Source organism: Anas acuta, chromosome 13 (assembly GCF_963932015.1).
Source record: "Anas acuta chromosome 13, bAnaAcu1.1, whole genome shotgun sequence".
NCBI classification, from domain to species: domain Eukaryota; kingdom Metazoa; phylum Chordata; class Aves; order Anseriformes; family Anatidae; genus Anas; species Anas acuta.
In genome coordinates this window covers 3,010,864-3,028,250 of record NC_088991.1, presented here as the reverse complement: position 1 = coordinate 3,028,250, position 17,387 = coordinate 3,010,864, and the positions used below count along the sequence as shown (strand labels likewise).

At 42.0% G+C, this 17,387-nt stretch overlaps 1 protein-coding gene across 1 annotated transcript in view; it reads left to right on the top strand.

Moving 5' to 3' along the window:
- COL4A6 (collagen type IV alpha 6 chain) overlaps window positions 1–17,387 on the top strand; it is a 133,033-nt gene that overhangs the window by 103,224 nt on the left and 12,422 nt on the right. The window contains exons 16-30 of the mRNA XM_068697107.1: window positions 145–198; window positions 1,430–1,499; window positions 1,846–1,956; window positions 2,780–2,929; window positions 4,986–5,090; window positions 5,988–6,148; window positions 7,025–7,204; window positions 8,719–8,902; window positions 11,486–11,557; window positions 11,949–12,056; window positions 13,192–13,413; window positions 13,677–13,838; window positions 15,822–15,992; window positions 16,661–16,804; window positions 17,046–17,171. Coding sequence (XP_068553208.1) covers window positions 145–198; window positions 1,430–1,499; window positions 1,846–1,956; window positions 2,780–2,929; window positions 4,986–5,090; window positions 5,988–6,148; window positions 7,025–7,204; window positions 8,719–8,902; window positions 11,486–11,557; window positions 11,949–12,056; window positions 13,192–13,413; window positions 13,677–13,838; window positions 15,822–15,992; window positions 16,661–16,804; window positions 17,046–17,171 — 2,020 coding nt within the window. The remainder of the gene's footprint in view (window positions 1–144; window positions 199–1,429; window positions 1,500–1,845; window positions 1,957–2,779; window positions 2,930–4,985; window positions 5,091–5,987; window positions 6,149–7,024; window positions 7,205–8,718; window positions 8,903–11,485; window positions 11,558–11,948; window positions 12,057–13,191; window positions 13,414–13,676; window positions 13,839–15,821; window positions 15,993–16,660; window positions 16,805–17,045; window positions 17,172–17,387) is intronic.

Below are 17,387 nucleotides of genomic sequence, written 5' to 3'. Positions count from 1 at the left end.
CTTTATTACTTCTGCAGATGCTTGACAGTGTTTGTAATAGTATGAATTGGGTTTGTGGTCCAAGTCCAAGCACTGCAGGTGTCTCAGCTAGCCACTGGCTTATTGTCTCACTGTGTAAAAATGTTCTCCTGTGTGACTGTACAGGGTCATCCAGGTGTTCCCGGCTATCCAGGACTGGATGGAGTTGAAGGCACAAAGGTAAATTCTCACATGAAAACACTAAAGCGCTGCTTTTGTAAAGATATTTGCATGAATAAATGTCTTTGCCCCAGTCAGACCCCCTCTTTACCTTTGTATGACTGTGATTTTCAATATTTTTTACTTCCTCGTTTACTTTATCGATGAAAATAAAATTGAACGGTTGCTGAACTGTGAACACTCAGATATTTTAATACCTTTGCAACATTTATTCACGTAATTTCATGATTTACAGTTGTGTATATATAGTGTCTCTTGTCTCCTTCATCCTTACACCAATGCCACATGTACTGGGCAATTGAGGCAAGATTAGATGGAAGTAAGTGGATGTTTAAGATAGCTGCCAAGACTGTCAGACATCTGGAAACTGAGTGGAAAATGGTGGGGTAGTAGTTTGCTATGAAAACAACTTACCTGCCACCAAAATTGGTTTATGGTTGGCAGGCATGAGAAATGCAAGTGCTGAAGGGCTTTTTTGTGAGGAGCACATGGAATAACAGTCAAAGTTTATGTACAGAGCAGTAATACTGGAAGAAGCATCAAAGTGTTGCGCTGCCTTGGCACACTGAATTGTGTTTATTATATATTACATATGATGGTGATTTGGACAACAGTCAGATTTTGTACTTCCTGTTTTAAATAGGATTTAATACTGTGTTAGAGTGAGAAGAAGGAGCAATACCACTGTTTGTCACAACTTGCTTGTTCTCTTCATGTGATTTTATGGAGGAATCAATTTTCCTATTATTCAAATTCAGGATTCCAAGGCAACAGATAGCTGCAGTGCTAAATGCTTTTAAAAATGTATATTTAACAATTCATAGCAGCTATGAATTCATATTCATACCACAAGTTGAAAAAAAGTGGTCTGTGTGGTATTGGTCAATATGCAAACATGGTTATAGGTCCTACGTACACATGGTGTGTACCTGTCTGCGCTTTCTGTTGAGGTAACAGGATGCCTTCAGAGGACAGCTGGATACTAGCAAGCACTTTGTCTTAAGCAGCCATCAGTTCCATCAGACAGGAAGAGCAGATAAACCAGGACTGCAGATAATTGTGAATAGCAGAATATCAAAGTGAACAAGTGGATTCTTCACCAAGGAAAAGAGAAATGTTTAGTCAGTGAATGACCAGACCCTGCTACCACAATGCAGTCTGTTTCGTGACAAGCAGTTTTCCCCTCTACCACCCATCTCTAATAATGGTGTGAATCTCTTTTCTTCTACAGGGTGAATTAGGTGACATCGGTCCCCCAGGCCCTCCTATCGTTGTTGACAGGGAAGGTGTAGTCATTTCAGGTACACATTTCCATTTTGCTTTGGAACTAGTTTAAAACACTTTCTCTGATCCCAACTTTCATTATTACTGTATTTTACCACTTTTCCACATCGTGAGTTGGAAATTTCTCTTTGTTATTCCCCCTTTCGCATGTCGTCAAGTTTTAAACAACCTCTTCCAGAGCTCAGGAGGAAGTTTTCCCATAACCATTAACTTGGACTAACAGCCTTACTGCTAATGGCTTTGAAACCTTTACTGGCAATATCAGCGGCCACTGAGTTAGTAGACCTTTCTGCTGAAAGTAGAGTCTTTCAGCAGAAATTCTCACAGGTTTTTCTTCTTTGTTTCTCTGTGTTTGTCTAATAGGTGCCCCAGGTGACCCTGGAAACCCAGGAATACCTGGTCCTCCAGGAGATGAAGGGGGCAGTGGTTTGCCAGGCCTTCCAGGAGCTCCAGGGTTTCCAGGCCTGGAGAGAGGTAAAGCATCTGCTAATTGCCCTTAGCAGGCTGTTTTCTGTGTGTTTGTTGCTGAGAAGACTCTGAGTTAGCAGCCTGAAGATGTTGAAGGTGTTGGATCTAGCCTGCTCCTCCAGCTGGCTGATTTGCTAGCTGCCCTGTGAGAAGTATGAGTCAGGGATGGCACAGGAAAACATAGTATGTGTTCTTGGATGGAGCAGAATTACACAGTGATTACAGCCCATTTCAAAGCTTCAGGTGTAAATATTTGGTGCACAGAAGGTTGTTTGAATTCTATTTCAAATGAGTTGATTGGCAAAACCTTTCCTATAAATGGAACATTTTAAATAATTGCAAATGTTGAAAATGAGTGTTTTTTGATTGACTTCTCGTATTTGCAAATAGCTGTCAGATTGGCTAAATAAAACCACTGTAGCTGGTACCCATTTGTCCCATCAAAAATCTCATTTGAAAATTTTTGTTTCACATGAATACATCTGTGAAGTCCTGACCAGCAATGATCCAGAGCTAGGAACTACTAAAGCAAATATAAACACCTCACTCAAGCGCAATATGAAAATAAACAAATTACAGTCTTCCATACTTCATGATCTAACTATTAGAGGGACTTGAATACAGCCTTATAAAGTTTTTTGGATGTCCAAAGGAGTGTGTAAGTGGGAGCCATTTGGTAGCTACAATTAATAAGTTTTCCTCTGTATGCCATTATAAATTGTCCTTTGCTAACATGGTTACAGTTCAGGACACAGTAATTTTCATAACATTAAAAATACAACAATATGTTTGCTGCTGGATAGCTGCTCATTGTGTCAATGTTGTCTAGATGGAATGGGCCCTGGGGGGTCTCCAGGGATTCCAGGTGTGAAGGGCGAAATGGGAGAACCAGGAAGAGCAACGATTGGATTACCAGGCAGTCCTGGTAGAGATGGTTTACCAGGTCTGCCAGGAGCACCAGGATTGCCTGGCTCATCACGTATGTACATTTTTAACATCTATGTTTATATTGCATTCACAGTGAAACAAGACAGATAATCATTTATGTATTTATTTATTTGCCAGTGAGCATTATTCATCTGTAAACTTTAAAGGCTTGGTCAACATCCCGTTGTAATTGTAACTCTCAACCTTAAATGTATTTATCAGCAGGATAAAAAAAATGTAACTGAAAAAAGTTACAATTTTAAAAATGGAAACCTGATAGACTGAAGCACAAGGTTCTATCGACACCATTTATGAAACAGAGGACTTTGAAGTTCTAGGCTAGTCTCCCAAGCATGGCAGATCAAGCTTGGTATTTCATAGGTTTGCATTGACAGGTGCTGCATCTCCCAAACTAAGTACCAGTTCTGTCTACTCAGTTTGGATTATTTTGTCTATTAACAGGCAGTCATCTGAGAAGGTAGCCCATAGTAAGGGTGTAGCATGAAAATGTAGCTACTTGATTTCTCCCAGTGAATGTAGGGTTGTCATATAGCAAATAACTAACCACAAGGCTGACATCCTTAGATGTCTCCTGTTAAAATGTACAGTTTTTTCTTCAACTTTCTGTATTTGCACTGTTTTAGTAGGATGAAACTGAGCCAGCTCAGTTAACTCCTAGGAAATGTCTTTCAGCTGGGGAAAAGAAAGGAGGTTAGAGATACAGCATGCAGGATGATGGGAGGAAAGCCAAATAATGTTTGCCCTGGTACTGGCTTAGATAAAGAAGAGATCATGACCTTATGAGTACCTGAAGTAAATGCCTGATCTTGTGAGGAGGTATTTCGAGCACCAGGAATCAGACAGGATGCCTGAAGAGACAGTTTATGAACCTAAAGAAATGTGATTTCATATTTACATGCTCATTTGTATATATGCCCTGATTGGGTTAATTATGTATTGTTTTGCTTTCCTCAGAAGATAAATAGTAAATGAAAAAGGGGTGATTTTATGCAAACCTTATGTTTTAATATTCTGCCATAAACTGAGTTCAAGCAGCCTGTTTTATTCTTGAGAGCAAAATTTTCAAAACCAGGACGCACTCCAGCGATGGAGCCAATGAACATACTCTGATGAAATTATTTCCAATGGAGAAGAAATAACTGCCATCTTACCAATACCTGTTTGTCAGTCAAATCCTGCTAAGTTTTCTGCAGAGTCAGTAAAAGTCTTGTAGCTTTTTTTAGCTGATGGCTGCAGTTTGTTTCCACAGAACATCAGACGTGCTCATTGGCACTCCATTTTGCTGTTGTCACTATGGGGAACCAGACACCATCGCTTCAGATGATGTTAGCTCACTGTTGGATCACCCTCTGATGTTTCTGTCAGCTCATGTTTCATTGTATTCCTCAGCATATAAAGAGATAGAGAGAACAGTCCTGCAGCTGTAAAGTGAGGGACAGGGGAATTCCCATAACCATTTTGCCACTTAGTCTCTTTCCTGAACTGCAGGGACTTGCTGAGAAGCTCTGCAGAAGGCAGGTAGCCCTGGGAATGACTCTACCATGCCAGCAGTAGCAGAGACGTTGCTCATACGCAATGACTTCTGCACCAACAAAAAGGCAGTAGCCAGTCACCACAATCACCACCACATTGGTTAGTTCCTCCTTCAACTTCTGTACACGTGTCCCAGCATGCGAGTGTCAGCCTCTCCCAGAGCTGTGAGGGCACATCTGATCCTCTGCATAACGCTGCAGTGGGGACAGGCCCTGAACAAATTCATTTGTGCTTCTCTATACAATCTGTTTGCAGTTGGGTTGGTTCTTTGGCCAGCTGTTAAGCCTTTGAAAAATTGCAATAGTTGAGCAGCAGAGGAATAAAACTCTGCTGCATCTACTTTGTAAGATCTTCTGCTCTTCTGTATGGGAAGCTAAAGGCAAACATGTAGCAGAGGATTGTAGCCCATGGTATTAAGTTCATCTTTTTGTGTAACTTAGACAGTTGCTTGATCCAGTGCCATTCTGTCAATTGCGTCCCTGCCATTATAAGTAATTAATGAGCTGGAAATACAGCCTTCTCAGGGCTTTTGCTTGCTTTTTTTCCACATGTAGGCCCTTCATTCCTCCCGGGCGCAATCCTGGATGGAAGGACTGGGGCCCCTGGGGAGCCTGGACAGAGAGGGCTTCCAGGAGCTTTGGGTCCAAAGGGTTTCAAAGGTAATTGACTCTTTTTTGGAAGAACCTTTCAACAATCAAATGATCTCACTTCCATGTGATTAATAACCTAAGGGATGAGGTGGAAATGTCTTTATGACATATCAGGGAAGCTTGGACATGGATAAAAAGAGCAGCAGCCTTTACGTTTTAGAGAGAGTAGTGCCCAGCACTGCCACTAAAATCCTATTTTCTACTTCCTACTCTTCTCAGGTAACTGAGCAGATAAACACCTCATACCCAATTAGCTAAACAAGTTGTGCTTTAAAGCCATAAGATGTAATAAGACTTAGAAATAAAGCCCTGTGTTCTGCTTTTGTAATTAACATAGGCTGGAAATGACAGAGAAACATAATCTTATTCTCCTCTGTCCTAAAAATGATGAGAATTTGGGGTTTAGTGTGTAATGGAACACTAACGTGGGATGATGCGAACATCACTGTGCGTTGTGGTGGTTTGGATCTGCGCCCAGTTACAATTCCAGAAAATATAAAGATATCCAGCTGAGGGTCATTGTGACCTCCTGTGAGTGGGAGTACAGATTTGCTTTCCCTGACACACAATCGTCCCTGAAGATCCACAAGACTTCTGTCCTAAAATTCTCCTTAAAATCATCTGCTTTGGAGAACTGAAACCTTTGGCAAGAGGTCAAGGAAATAAGCATGATGTACCAGATAATGCTGAGGTTCATGCTGCACGTGGTAATTTGATGGTGGGCGTTGTACAGAAATTAACAGGGACAAAGCTTCCCCTGGCTTGACACTCTCATTGCCTGAGCAGAGTAGGCACAACATCATATCATGATGGTTTGGTCCCAATATTGCTTCTGGAGCTCTTGAAACCATAAAAGGGTCTTTATCTGAATGAAACTGACTTTGGGGTGTTGACTGTATTTTCCAGGAGAGGCAGGTGATTGTGCTTGTGATGGAGGAGTTACGAGACCTGGTGTAAAAGGCATCTCAGGTCCACAAGGTCCAACGGGAATCCCTGGTGTGCCTGGGATCAAGGGCATTAGTGGAGACCCAGGCACTGTGGGCGCACCAGGACTGCGAGGCCCTCTGGTAAGACAAGGAAGAGTTTGTATTGGTTGTCGTGAATTACAGGATAAAAAGTGGCCCTGTGCAATTCCTGGTGTTGATCGCATTGAAACCAGAACATATTTTTTGCATAATTTCTTCTACTTGTTTGGACAAAAAATAAACCCGGAAACTGATCTGTAAAAAGAATCAGAAAGTAGAGAAATTATCATGTAAAAATGGGGGAAGAAATGGTTCTTAAGGTCTGAGAACTGCAATTTAGCAGTCACAGGTAAAAGCAGTAACAATTATTATATCCCAGGGCCTCTTGGGACACAGAGATTAGACCTAGGGTTCTCTCTAAGTGAGGGCCACCTGTGGAAGCAGATATGCTTCTGTATGGAGAGAAGACCTGAAATCTAATGATGAGCTCTGTCCACATCCTTGCACATAGCTATAAAAGCTGTCTGCCTCAGGTGCAGTCTAAGCACACTAAATGACTTCTGAGTGTCTTCATCAACATTGGTGAATGCAGCACACGAAGTAATAGGGTGTAATAATAAATACTCAATACTCCAATACTTGGGCTCTGTTAAATCATGACTGATACAGTGTTCCCAGATGCCATCCAAGACTGGTGGATCACCCCAGTGCTATAAACCCAGGTTTGGCTTGCCACTGTAAAATTGTAGTGACTTAACTGAAACATTTGGAAATACTCAAACTTTTTTTTTTTTTTTCCCCCATAACGTATACACTAGGAAACCCTTCGGAGCTTCTTTCTAGCTCCAGTCATTGTGTCCTGACCTCATATGACATTTTTAAAAAGCAAAGGCTTTTCTATGCATGTTCGTATGCCTGATTGTTTGTTTTTTTCTGATGGTGGTGGCAGTTTTGTTTTTTTAATCTTTTGCTCTGTAGGCTTCAGCTGGCCAGCAAGGTCTTCCAGGCCTTAAGGGAGAAAAAGGAGATTCATCCTATGCAACAGGCAGAGGTGCTCGTGGGGATCGTGGTGCGACGGCGCCCAGAGGACCTTCAGGCATCCCAGGAACTCCTGGCAGGGATGGACTTCCAGGTCTGCCAGGCCCGCCAGGCCCTCCAGTAAGTTCAGATTAATTTAGCAGTAGTGCTTTAGGATTGCAATAATGAGCAGAGAGATCAGAAAGGCCTGGTTTACTAGCCCTGATGATCTGTGTGGTAAATCTCCAAATACATTATAAAAAGCTCATTCTTGAGCACAGATTTGTCTTGGTTAAGATTAATAATTGGCACTGGCCAATGCCTCTGGCTGCCCAGACAAACGATAAAGTTCCTATAGTGGGGGAGGCCTAATTCAGTTTTACGTTGTGTCCTGATAGATAAGACACTGTCAGCACGAGTCAAATCCTGGAATAGAAAAATCACACCAGAATCTTTTTAATTAATTGAAATAACACAGAAACTAATCTTTCAGAATATGTAATACTTAATGTTTTGGCAAACACAACATAAAAAAAATATTTTCTAATAGTATCTGAGTTTTCCTGCAGCTTGAAATAATGGTGGATGATTTACAGTGGTTTTCTTGTACCTCCCCAGGTGCATTTGAAACTTGCACAGAGCTGACCAAACTTTTATGCGTTTGCTAAAATCACACAGAATCACAGAATTTCTAGGTTGGAAGAGACCTCAAGATCATCGAGTCCAACCTCTGACCTAACACTAAGAGTCCCCACTAAACCATATCCCTAAGCTCTACATCTAAACGTCTTTTAAAGGCTTCCAGGGATGGTGACTCCACCACCTCCCTGGGCAGCCTGTTCCAGTGCCTAACAACCCTTTCAGTAAAGAAGTTCTTCCTAACATCTAACCTAAAACTCCCCTGGCACAACTTTAGCCCATTCCCCCTCGTCCTGTCACCAGGCACGTGGGAGAACAGGCCAACCCCCACCTCGCTACAGCCTCCTTTAAGGTACCTGCAGAGAGCAATAAGGTCGCCCCTGAGCCTCCTCTTCTCCAGGCTGAACAAGCCCAGCTCCCTCAGCCGCTCCTCGTAGGACTTGTTCTCCAGGCCCCTCACCAGCTTCGTTGCCCTTCTCTGGACCCGCTCAAGCACCTCTATGTCCTTCTTGTAGTGAGGGGCCCAAAACTGAACACAGTACTCGAGGTGCGGCCTCACCAGAGCCGAGTACAGGGGGACGATCACCTCCCTAGCCCTGCTGGCCACGCTGTTTCTGATACAAGCCAGGATGCTGTTGGCCTTCTTGGCCCCCTGAGCACACTGCTGGCTCATATTCAGCCGACTATCCACCATCACTCCCAGGTCCTTCTCTGCCTGGCAGCTCTCCAACCACTCATCTCCCAGCCTGTAGCTCTGCTTGGGGTTATTGCGCCCCAGGTGCAGGACCCGGCACTTGGCCTTGTTGAACTTCATGCAGTTGACCTCAGCCCATCGGTGCAGCCTATCCAGATCCTCCTGCAGAGCCTTCCTACCCTCGAGCAGATCGACACATGCGCATAGCTTGGTGTCATCTGCAAACTTACTGGGGGTGCACTAAAGATATTAAAGTAACAATGATGTATGTTCTTTCCACATCTCTTGGATTTTCAGCTGTAATTGTCTTTGCTGTGCACAGGGGGATGGTGCGCTGGGATTCCCAGGTGAAAAAGGACTGCCAGGATTACCTGGCACCAAGGGCCATCACGGAGAGGCTGGTTCTCCTGGCGTTGGATATCCAGGTCCCAGTGGAGTTCGTGGACCACCAGGTGACCCAGGGCTGGATGGCCTTCCAGGACAAGCAGGTCTTCCAGGACCCCCAGGTAGGTTTTGCTGGATCTGCTCTCACTTTGAAAAGGTGCAAAGCTGCTGCAAGTTAAGTGGCACTAAACCTACTGCTGTTCTTGTACCAGGCAAGAAGATGGCATTAGGTTAAAGATAGCTCTTTAAATTAATTAAAACTGCTCTGTGGGCTCACTAGACCTCTCATACCAGTCACTGCTTTCGCAAGTTGTCATGCTTAGGAGGACACAGATAATAAGCAGCAAGTATCTGAGCTGAATACTCAAACACTAATTGTTTTGGATGGAGCCTACTCACTGACTGTTGCTGGAGAGCCATTTTACACCAAAGGTAATTAGGAAGACAGTTAAAATGAAATTTTTAAAAAGCACAGCCTACTTCATTGTCTAGGTAATAATGGTAACTCGCTGATATCTGGGACTTCTGAATCAGTTTTCAGAACTGTTACTGAAATAAAAAGAGCTCTAGATTTTTACAGAGTAGGTATTACATGAGGATTTTACATACTTAAGCTTCTACTTTTGTAATTCTGTAAGCATCAATAATACAGCATTAACAATATATTTGCAGATGATGTGGTTGCATATGTTTCTGAACTGATAAACTGTTGTTCTGAGTTCAAAAATCTTGGTGATAAGACCACTGCACCTTGAGGAACTTGACAGAGGAATATTAAACCCGGAGAGAGGTGAGAGGTAGGCCAGAATAGCAATGGGAAGGCTGCACAGACATGCTGGATGGCACGTTACCTGACGTGTGTCATGCTGTGCAGTTGTTGTGGGGTGAGGAGAGAGCTGGCATTAGTGTCCTCCTGGAACAGTCTACATAAGCTTTTTTTCTTAGCCAAGTGACACGTTAAATGGCGAAAGCTTTATTAATTCATAACTATGAATGCTTATGTCTTTGGTAAATTGTCTCTTACAAAATCCACTGAATTAAAATTGAATTGTAAGATAAGTAAAAGTAAACTGCTCTGTGCATGATGTGAACTCTAGATATTCTGTGCAGCACATCAGAAGTCAGCTTATTATGAATGCTGCATCAAAGCTTTGCTAGAAGTGAATGGTCTTTTGTGGAAATTATCTCTAGTCAAAATACAGGAAAGTGTGAAAAAGTCTTTAGCCAGTTCAGTTTGCATCCCCGTGGAAATGTGTAAGAAAACTTGTGAATACATCATGCCCTAAATACTAGGAAAGCATTAAAAGACCCTTTGATATAGTAAGTTTCATCTAATATTAAAAAAATGTGTGTGGGTGGAAGAAATAATCCAGCTCATACTACCCAGACTGAAAGGCCCTATCATGAAAATGAGGAAAGACATCTAAAAAGAGACTGTGAGATACTGAAGTTACCACGTCAAAGACACCACTGAGGAATTTTGCAGTAAATCAGGGTGAAACAGTCTTGCCTTTGGAAAAGTCTAGCTCAGTATTTATAAAATTAGACTGATTTTATCCAGCATAAGATAATTAGTCAAAAATGTTGGAATTGTCTGTATTTGCTTTTATGCCTGACATGATGGTTTTGTAATTAATTTCCTTGATATTGGGATATTATTCTGTAAACTGTGATTCTGTAGGGTATTAATTAGCTGGGAACAGTTTTGCTTATATAACTTGTACACTAAGCCTTGCTTATACGATTTTGCAAAACATATGAGGAAACAGCCCTATTTCCTTTTCAGTTATCCTTACATGAAGTAACCATTGTCCAACCATTCTGCTTGTGGCTAATAACATAAAGCACAGAATATGCTATTGTACAGGGTTGTTTTTGGAAAACTCACATAAGACACTCCTTAAAGCCATGTGATGTGAATACAACAGAATTAATTCAGCTTCCCTTTCCTTGCCAGTTACTGCCCTGCTGCTTGAAAATGTCATTTTTACTATATTGCGTCTGAGAAGGAAATGTCTCAGAGATGGACCTCAACTTTTTACTTTATAAAACATTCCACATTAGGCTCACACAGGACTGCAGAAGAGCAAAGCTGGATTTTTTATTTTGTGTTACTACTATTTTAACTTGTACTTTGTCAAACAAATATTTTCTCAAAACTTACCCATGTGCAGGCAGCAAAGTGTGTATTACATCTCACAATCGTGGCATTAGGTGCCTGGATCCATTCTCAGCATAAATTGGATATTCCAGTTTTGAATCTCTGTCCTTAAAGCTAGTGCTGACTATGAAGAGGAACTGCGGTCTCAGATGAAAATAGAGCAGTTTGGCTTTGTGTAAGAATGGAAGCGTTATTACAGCTCTGTGTAGATATTTTATCATGAATGTAATCATTTCTAAATGAGTTTTGGTGTCGCTGGATGCCTTAAATCAAGGTAACAGCAGTGAATTGAGAACTAACCTTTGATCCTCTCATGTCAAAGTAGGAAATGCCCTGAAGTTTCCTTCAACACTCACATAGCATCTCAATACGTGAGCAGGTCAGACACCATGAGGTTGTCTTCCCTCTCGCTCCCTGCACATCCCACACTGCAGAGGAGCCTTGCTCGTTTCTTTGTGCTGGAGCTGATGTCTACGAGCAGCCCCTGAGTAGTTAGAAGTCTCTGAAGAGGTCTGTGTGCAAAGTCAGTGTTTTTTTCTTTTAGGTATCACCTTGCCCTGCATAGTCCCTGGAGTGTATGGGCCCCCTGGGATTCCCGGCTTCCCAGGATTGCCAGGTATGGAGACAAGCTGGTCCTCATGCACGGGCTGACTACCAAGAAGCACCTAGTCCCTACTGAAGATAATACCTGCTAATTAACACCCTATGAGTGATAGTTATTCCAGAGAGTTAACTGACAGCATAATATTCTTAATTCTATAAAGGGGCTGGGTTTAAATCCTGTGGGGGATCGTAATGACTCCACTGTTTTTTCTCCTTTCAAGTAGCCTCTGAACCTCGTCTTCTGTGTTTACATAGCTGATGTAACAGCCATGGTTCTGTGAAGCTATTTAGCTTAAATTGTGCATCCAGTGAGTGTTTCAAGCTTTGCAGAAAAGATCTGATCCTGTTTTCTGGTGCTATACTTTTTTCTTCTGGTATTCATTCATTAATATTTTAATCTTCAGGTCCCAAAGGCAGCAAAGGCTTTCCTGGCATTCCAGGGCAACCTGGATTACATGGGTCAAAAGGACAGCCAGGGTCTCCAGGAATAATTGGCTTGCAAGGGGAACCTGGTAAGAGTTTTTGTTATCTGATTAATGTATCAATATTTTATCAAAAGAGTTGTCTTACCATCTAGACCACATTTCCACCTGTTGCATTCATATCTCTCCATTGTGAGCTCCTCTGTGCTCCTTCCAAATTCAATCTCTGCAACCAAATGGTTGCAGCTTCGGAGAAAAAAAAAAAAAAAAAAAAAAAGGAAGAAGAAATGTTCATTATACTTGTTACCTGCCTTTAGTATTATACTGGTGCTGGAATTAATTAGGATAACCAACACAATTCGTTTCTTCAGAGACTATCATCACATGCTTTGTAACTGTTTAGAAACTGCAAAGTATTTTAAAACCCACTTACCTGTTTTAAGCCATGTGTTATTCTAGTAAAAGTCTGTATACTATGCTTGGGTTTCTTTTAGCTGTGGGAATTTCTAATGGTTGTAGTAAATAAAGAGCAAGAGGGGGTGGTGAGGGAAGACTCTTTAAGCTAGGTTGATATCGATCATATTTCTCTGTAGATATGGCTGCAGAAATCTCTTTATCATTTCAATGCATTAAGTGGGGATGACAATTTTACAGAGTCACTGATTTTGTGATACAACTGCTGAGCAGCAGAAAACATTCACACAGCAATGCTACTTAGCGTCTGCTTGACAAAGGGAGAGTACTTTGCAGTCCTCCTTGTGCCAGGGCTGTCAGCGTCTTCTGTCCCATAGTGCCAGAGGTTGTCTGATGTAGAGGAAAAAGTAAGCTGCAAAAACATCTTTGCAGCTTTTGTGGATGGTGGTGGTAGTGAGATACTGCCTGTCTGTTGCCTGAAGTAGTCATCTTCATCCTTTTTTGTTCTTTTTGCCTAATCTGCCATCTAGTGAAACCAAGCCTGTAAATGTAAGGCTTGTAGCTGCAGCTCCAAGATATTCCTAAAGTATTCTTTAAAGAAAAATTGAAAGGATATTTCAATTGTTTTTATCATTTTCATCACATTTTCTCGCCAGTCATAGTTCGTAATTCGGTACCGAAACACTCTGCAGCTTTCCAAACAGCCTTTTTTTGCTTGAACTTTCCTTAAATGTTGATTTGGTTAGATGTGGTATTGGGAGTGGATAGCCTGTACTTCTGCTGTCTGACACTTCCTGTATTTCTCTTCAAGGCTTCCCTGGACCTCGAGGAGAGCAAGGGTCCCAAGGACTTCCAGGACTGGATGGGACAGATGGTTTGCCTGGGAAGATGGGTCCTTCAGGCTTAGCTGGAGCTAAAGGAGCTCCTGGAGATGTGTTTGGTGCTGAGAGTGGAGCCCAGGGAGAGCGTGGCCGACCTGGACTCCCGGGTGATAAAGGGTTTGCAGGTGATATTGGATTTCCAGGACCAAAAGGTGAGCCCTGTTGCTGCTTGTATCTGGGAATATCAAATGGTTTCTTTCAAAAATCTTTCCTCTTTACCATCTCTTCAAGATACTCTGTCAGCAATCTTCTAAGCTGCCTGCAGGTGGGGATTTGGTGGTTTTCTATTAGAATCTAATGCAATTTACAGAGTTTTATTACAACTCACTTTTTCATTGAATTATTATTGAATATTACAACTCATTTTTTCATTTTGTTTTATTTGTTCTGTAACCTCCCATCTCTCTGTTCCCAGGGCTGGATGGGAGACCAGGCCTCCTAGGTATTAAAGGTGAACTGGGTAATCCAGGCTATTCCGGTGTCCCTGGATTGCGAGGACCTCCTGGCCCTGGAGGTCCTTTTGGCATTAAGGGAAAACCAGGACCGTTGGGATCGGTTGGCCTGGCAGGAGCTCCAGGTACGTAACGTCTTCAAATGAAGACAAGTAGCTGAGCGTTGCAGTGTTGAGGAAGTGTGGGAGAGGCATGGCATTTGTTGGGAGTGAGCTCCTACCCCTGCTCAGGGGTAACTGAGTGCAGAATTTGAGTCTTTTGCCTCTGAATGCTGGAATCTTCCTGCCTAGAAATGGTGCCCCAAAGCTGTAAGAAATACAGCAGAAAGATAGGAGAAAGTATCTTGATATTTTTAACAGCTCTGCATTTACAGTCTAGCTGTATCTTCATTTCCCATTTTCATGATGATTAATTTCTAATGTTTGAGGTTGTTTGAGACATGATTTTGATAGACTGGAAAATTGTTAGCTTTGTTAGAAGAAGCACTTATATCTTCTACACTGAGGGCAGAAAAGAAATTTATTTCCATTCACTTTACAGGGAAAATATACTCGAGTACAACAGTATCTCTCAGGCTGCACTGTCTAGAGAGTTTCATGATAACAGTAAATGCAAGACTTAAGAATCAAGCAAAGAGGCCCCTGGGAATCAGTAGATAATCGTCTGTGATGTAATTCTGTTCCGACATGCACAGCGATGGTGCTGGAACATGGTGGCAACAAATGAATGAAAGCACTAACGTCATTCTAGATGAAAATTATGGTGTTGAAGTGGTTTTTTTTTTGAATGCTAACATGACTTTCACTTCCCTATTATTTTACTTTTATGGACTGTATGCCATATATGACTGTTTCCTTCAACTGTTTTTAAAAACCTTCCATTGTTAGGATGATAAACTCCAAATGACTAAGATATTTCAGCTGTATTCTCTGAATCACTAATTTCTTTTTATCCTTGTTCTTTCTGTTCACGTATTGTATCTGTTTTTTCCTTCACCATGTTTCTTTTCCATTTATCATCAACTCCCCATTTCTGATGTCACACTGTTTGGTTATGGGTTCTTCACATAGGCTGTCAAGGTGAGAAAATGCAGTGTAGCATAAAAGCTCATGGACTAACAACCTAGCTTTTAATGCTACAAGAATTGCATTGACTATAGGTGATACCCCTTATCAAGCCAGAAGGCAAGAACCATTGCAGTGAGAATGCTCAGATGGTAACAAAGCCTGAAACTTATAAGGAAATCCTTAATATGCACAAAGTTTAAGTGTGCATTTTCTTCGTCTTTTTAAATAAAGTAGCCATTTTCTTCTGCTAAAAACAAACAAACAAACAAAAAAAATGAGTTGTAACTTAAAATATTTGTCCTGGGTACAATGAAGCTCATATACTGGGTGCGACTGCTGCAAATGCCGTTTTTCAGAATCACTTGATTTTTTCTTCTCTTCCTTACTTTGGATCTAAGCATTCTGTTTTCAATGGTTTCAGCCTTTGTTTAAAGTTGTAAACCATTACAAAGCTTCAGCTAGAAACGTTCTGAAACAGAGGCAAAGCTGAGTGTATACGGTGTTGGTTTTATGACAACACAATCAGAAGCTTGTTCCCTTAGCAAGCAACTTGCTTTTGAGAAGTAACTCTTTAACTACCAAGGTGGAAAAAAAAAACTTGAAAACAAAACAAAACAACAACAACAACAAAAAACCTCTCCAATTGATCTCTGGTTCACCCAAAGGATGGGGTAGGTAGCAGAAGCTGGCATTAATGATGCTCCCCATCCTGGTTTGGCTGCCTTGATGGTAAAGGTAAGACTGATGCTCTATACTTTAGTATCTGGTAAAGGAGACAAAAATGTATACATCATAAGGGGTTTCACTCTTGCCAGTGGTGTAGTGATGTAGGCAGTAACCCTCTTCGTAGGTATTTTATTATTAGATGACTAATGCTTTTGCAGTTCTAAACTTTATGCCTTCTAGTAGGCTGCATGTGCCTTAAGGTCCATTTGTCATATTAGAACATTGCCATGTTTAAAGAGTTTGGAAAGCTGTCCACTAAACCGCCCCGGTGTTTGTGTGACATAATCTATTGAGTTCTTTCTTGTATTGATTCAGGACTTCCTGGAGTCAAAGGATTGGCTGGGGATGTAGGTCCTCAAGGCCCTGCCGGAATGAAAGGCTTCCCAGGTCTTGACGGTGCTCCAGGATCTCCTGGGGAAAGAGGATTCTTGGGGCCACCTGGGCCTTTTGGTCACGATGGACGTCCAGGTTTCTCTGGGCCAAAAGGTATGTGTTCCATCAGGGGGCAGGCTGAGATTGCTGTGCCCAACAAAAAATAACCTTGTTAGCATTGATTTTAAGCCATCCTCATCAGAAGAAAATGATTTCTCAACTGGTGTTGGAATGCATTTGTTTTTCTGCTGAGTTGTGAATTATGTATGATGGATTTAATTATCAAATTATAGTCACGAGGAGGTCCAGCTTAAGGATGTGAGCCCCTAAGGACAAAGAATCATGTAAGAAAGACAAGATAATTGAAGAAATGAGGAACAGTGAATGAAATCATGAAGTAAGGGAAATATCATAGGAGGGTACACATGAAGCACAATCCCAATGGGAAGTAAAACTTTACCATCTGTATGGCCACTAAGCACAAATACAGTCACTGGTTATTAACCAAGTGTTATTTTAGGGGGAGGGAAATACAGGTATGTTACTGCAGGTTGCTCTCTTGGAAATTTATGGGGTTTTGCCTTCCAGTGGAAGCAAGGTGAAGCTCTTGAAGCCAAACTGAGAAGTATCATGAGTGGAGACCCATGAGAGAAGTGGCCCCACTGTGCTTACATCATCACGTTTTACTGGCCAGACCCATCCTGCTTCCACCTGCCAGCTATGTGGGTATGCAGTGTACCAGGAGAGACTAATTTTCTCTATTTCTCAACTTTTCTATACAGGTGAGAAGGGATCTTCTGGCCTGCTTGGTTTCCCTGGCATGCCAGGCCTGCCTGGTGTCCCTGGGGTCAATGGGTTTAAAGGAGCTCCTGGCGCAGCTGGAGGAATCGGAAGCCCTGGAGTTCTGGGACTGCAAGGTCAAAAAGGTGAGAAACAGTTAAAAGACTCTGCTGGCTGTGCAGCAGAGGGACTTTGGAGGCCTCTTGGAGATGTCTGCACATATTTAATGTTTTCTTCTGGATGCCGTGTTATGTTCTTGTGAAATTCTTCGGTCTGGTTGCCAAAGGTGGAATTGAAGTTCTGTTACTGTCTGCCACTTTCTAATGTTATACCCTTGCTCTGCTAGGCAATCTTATTGCAGAATAATCTGATTTTGTGTTTCTTCAGGTGACAGAGGCGATGTAGGTCCACCTGGTCTTCCTGTTCTTGGGCCTCCACAACAGGCACTGCAATTCAAAGGAGACAAAGGAGATCCTGGATTAGCTGGACTTGGAGGATTCCCAGGACCTAGAGGTATGTCACAACATTGTCACTAGTTACCAGTATGAGTTCTTCGGAAACTGTGCTTACTCCTGGGGGATCATGGCCTCCCCTTTTGACAGAGTCTGCAGCATTGCTATCTTCTGTTCTGCCATTCACATTTCAGCAAGATTTGCATATGGCAGCTTTGAATTTTGAGAAAACAGTTTTCCTTTGAGGCTCTGTTCTGCAGATCTTATCTCATCCCTT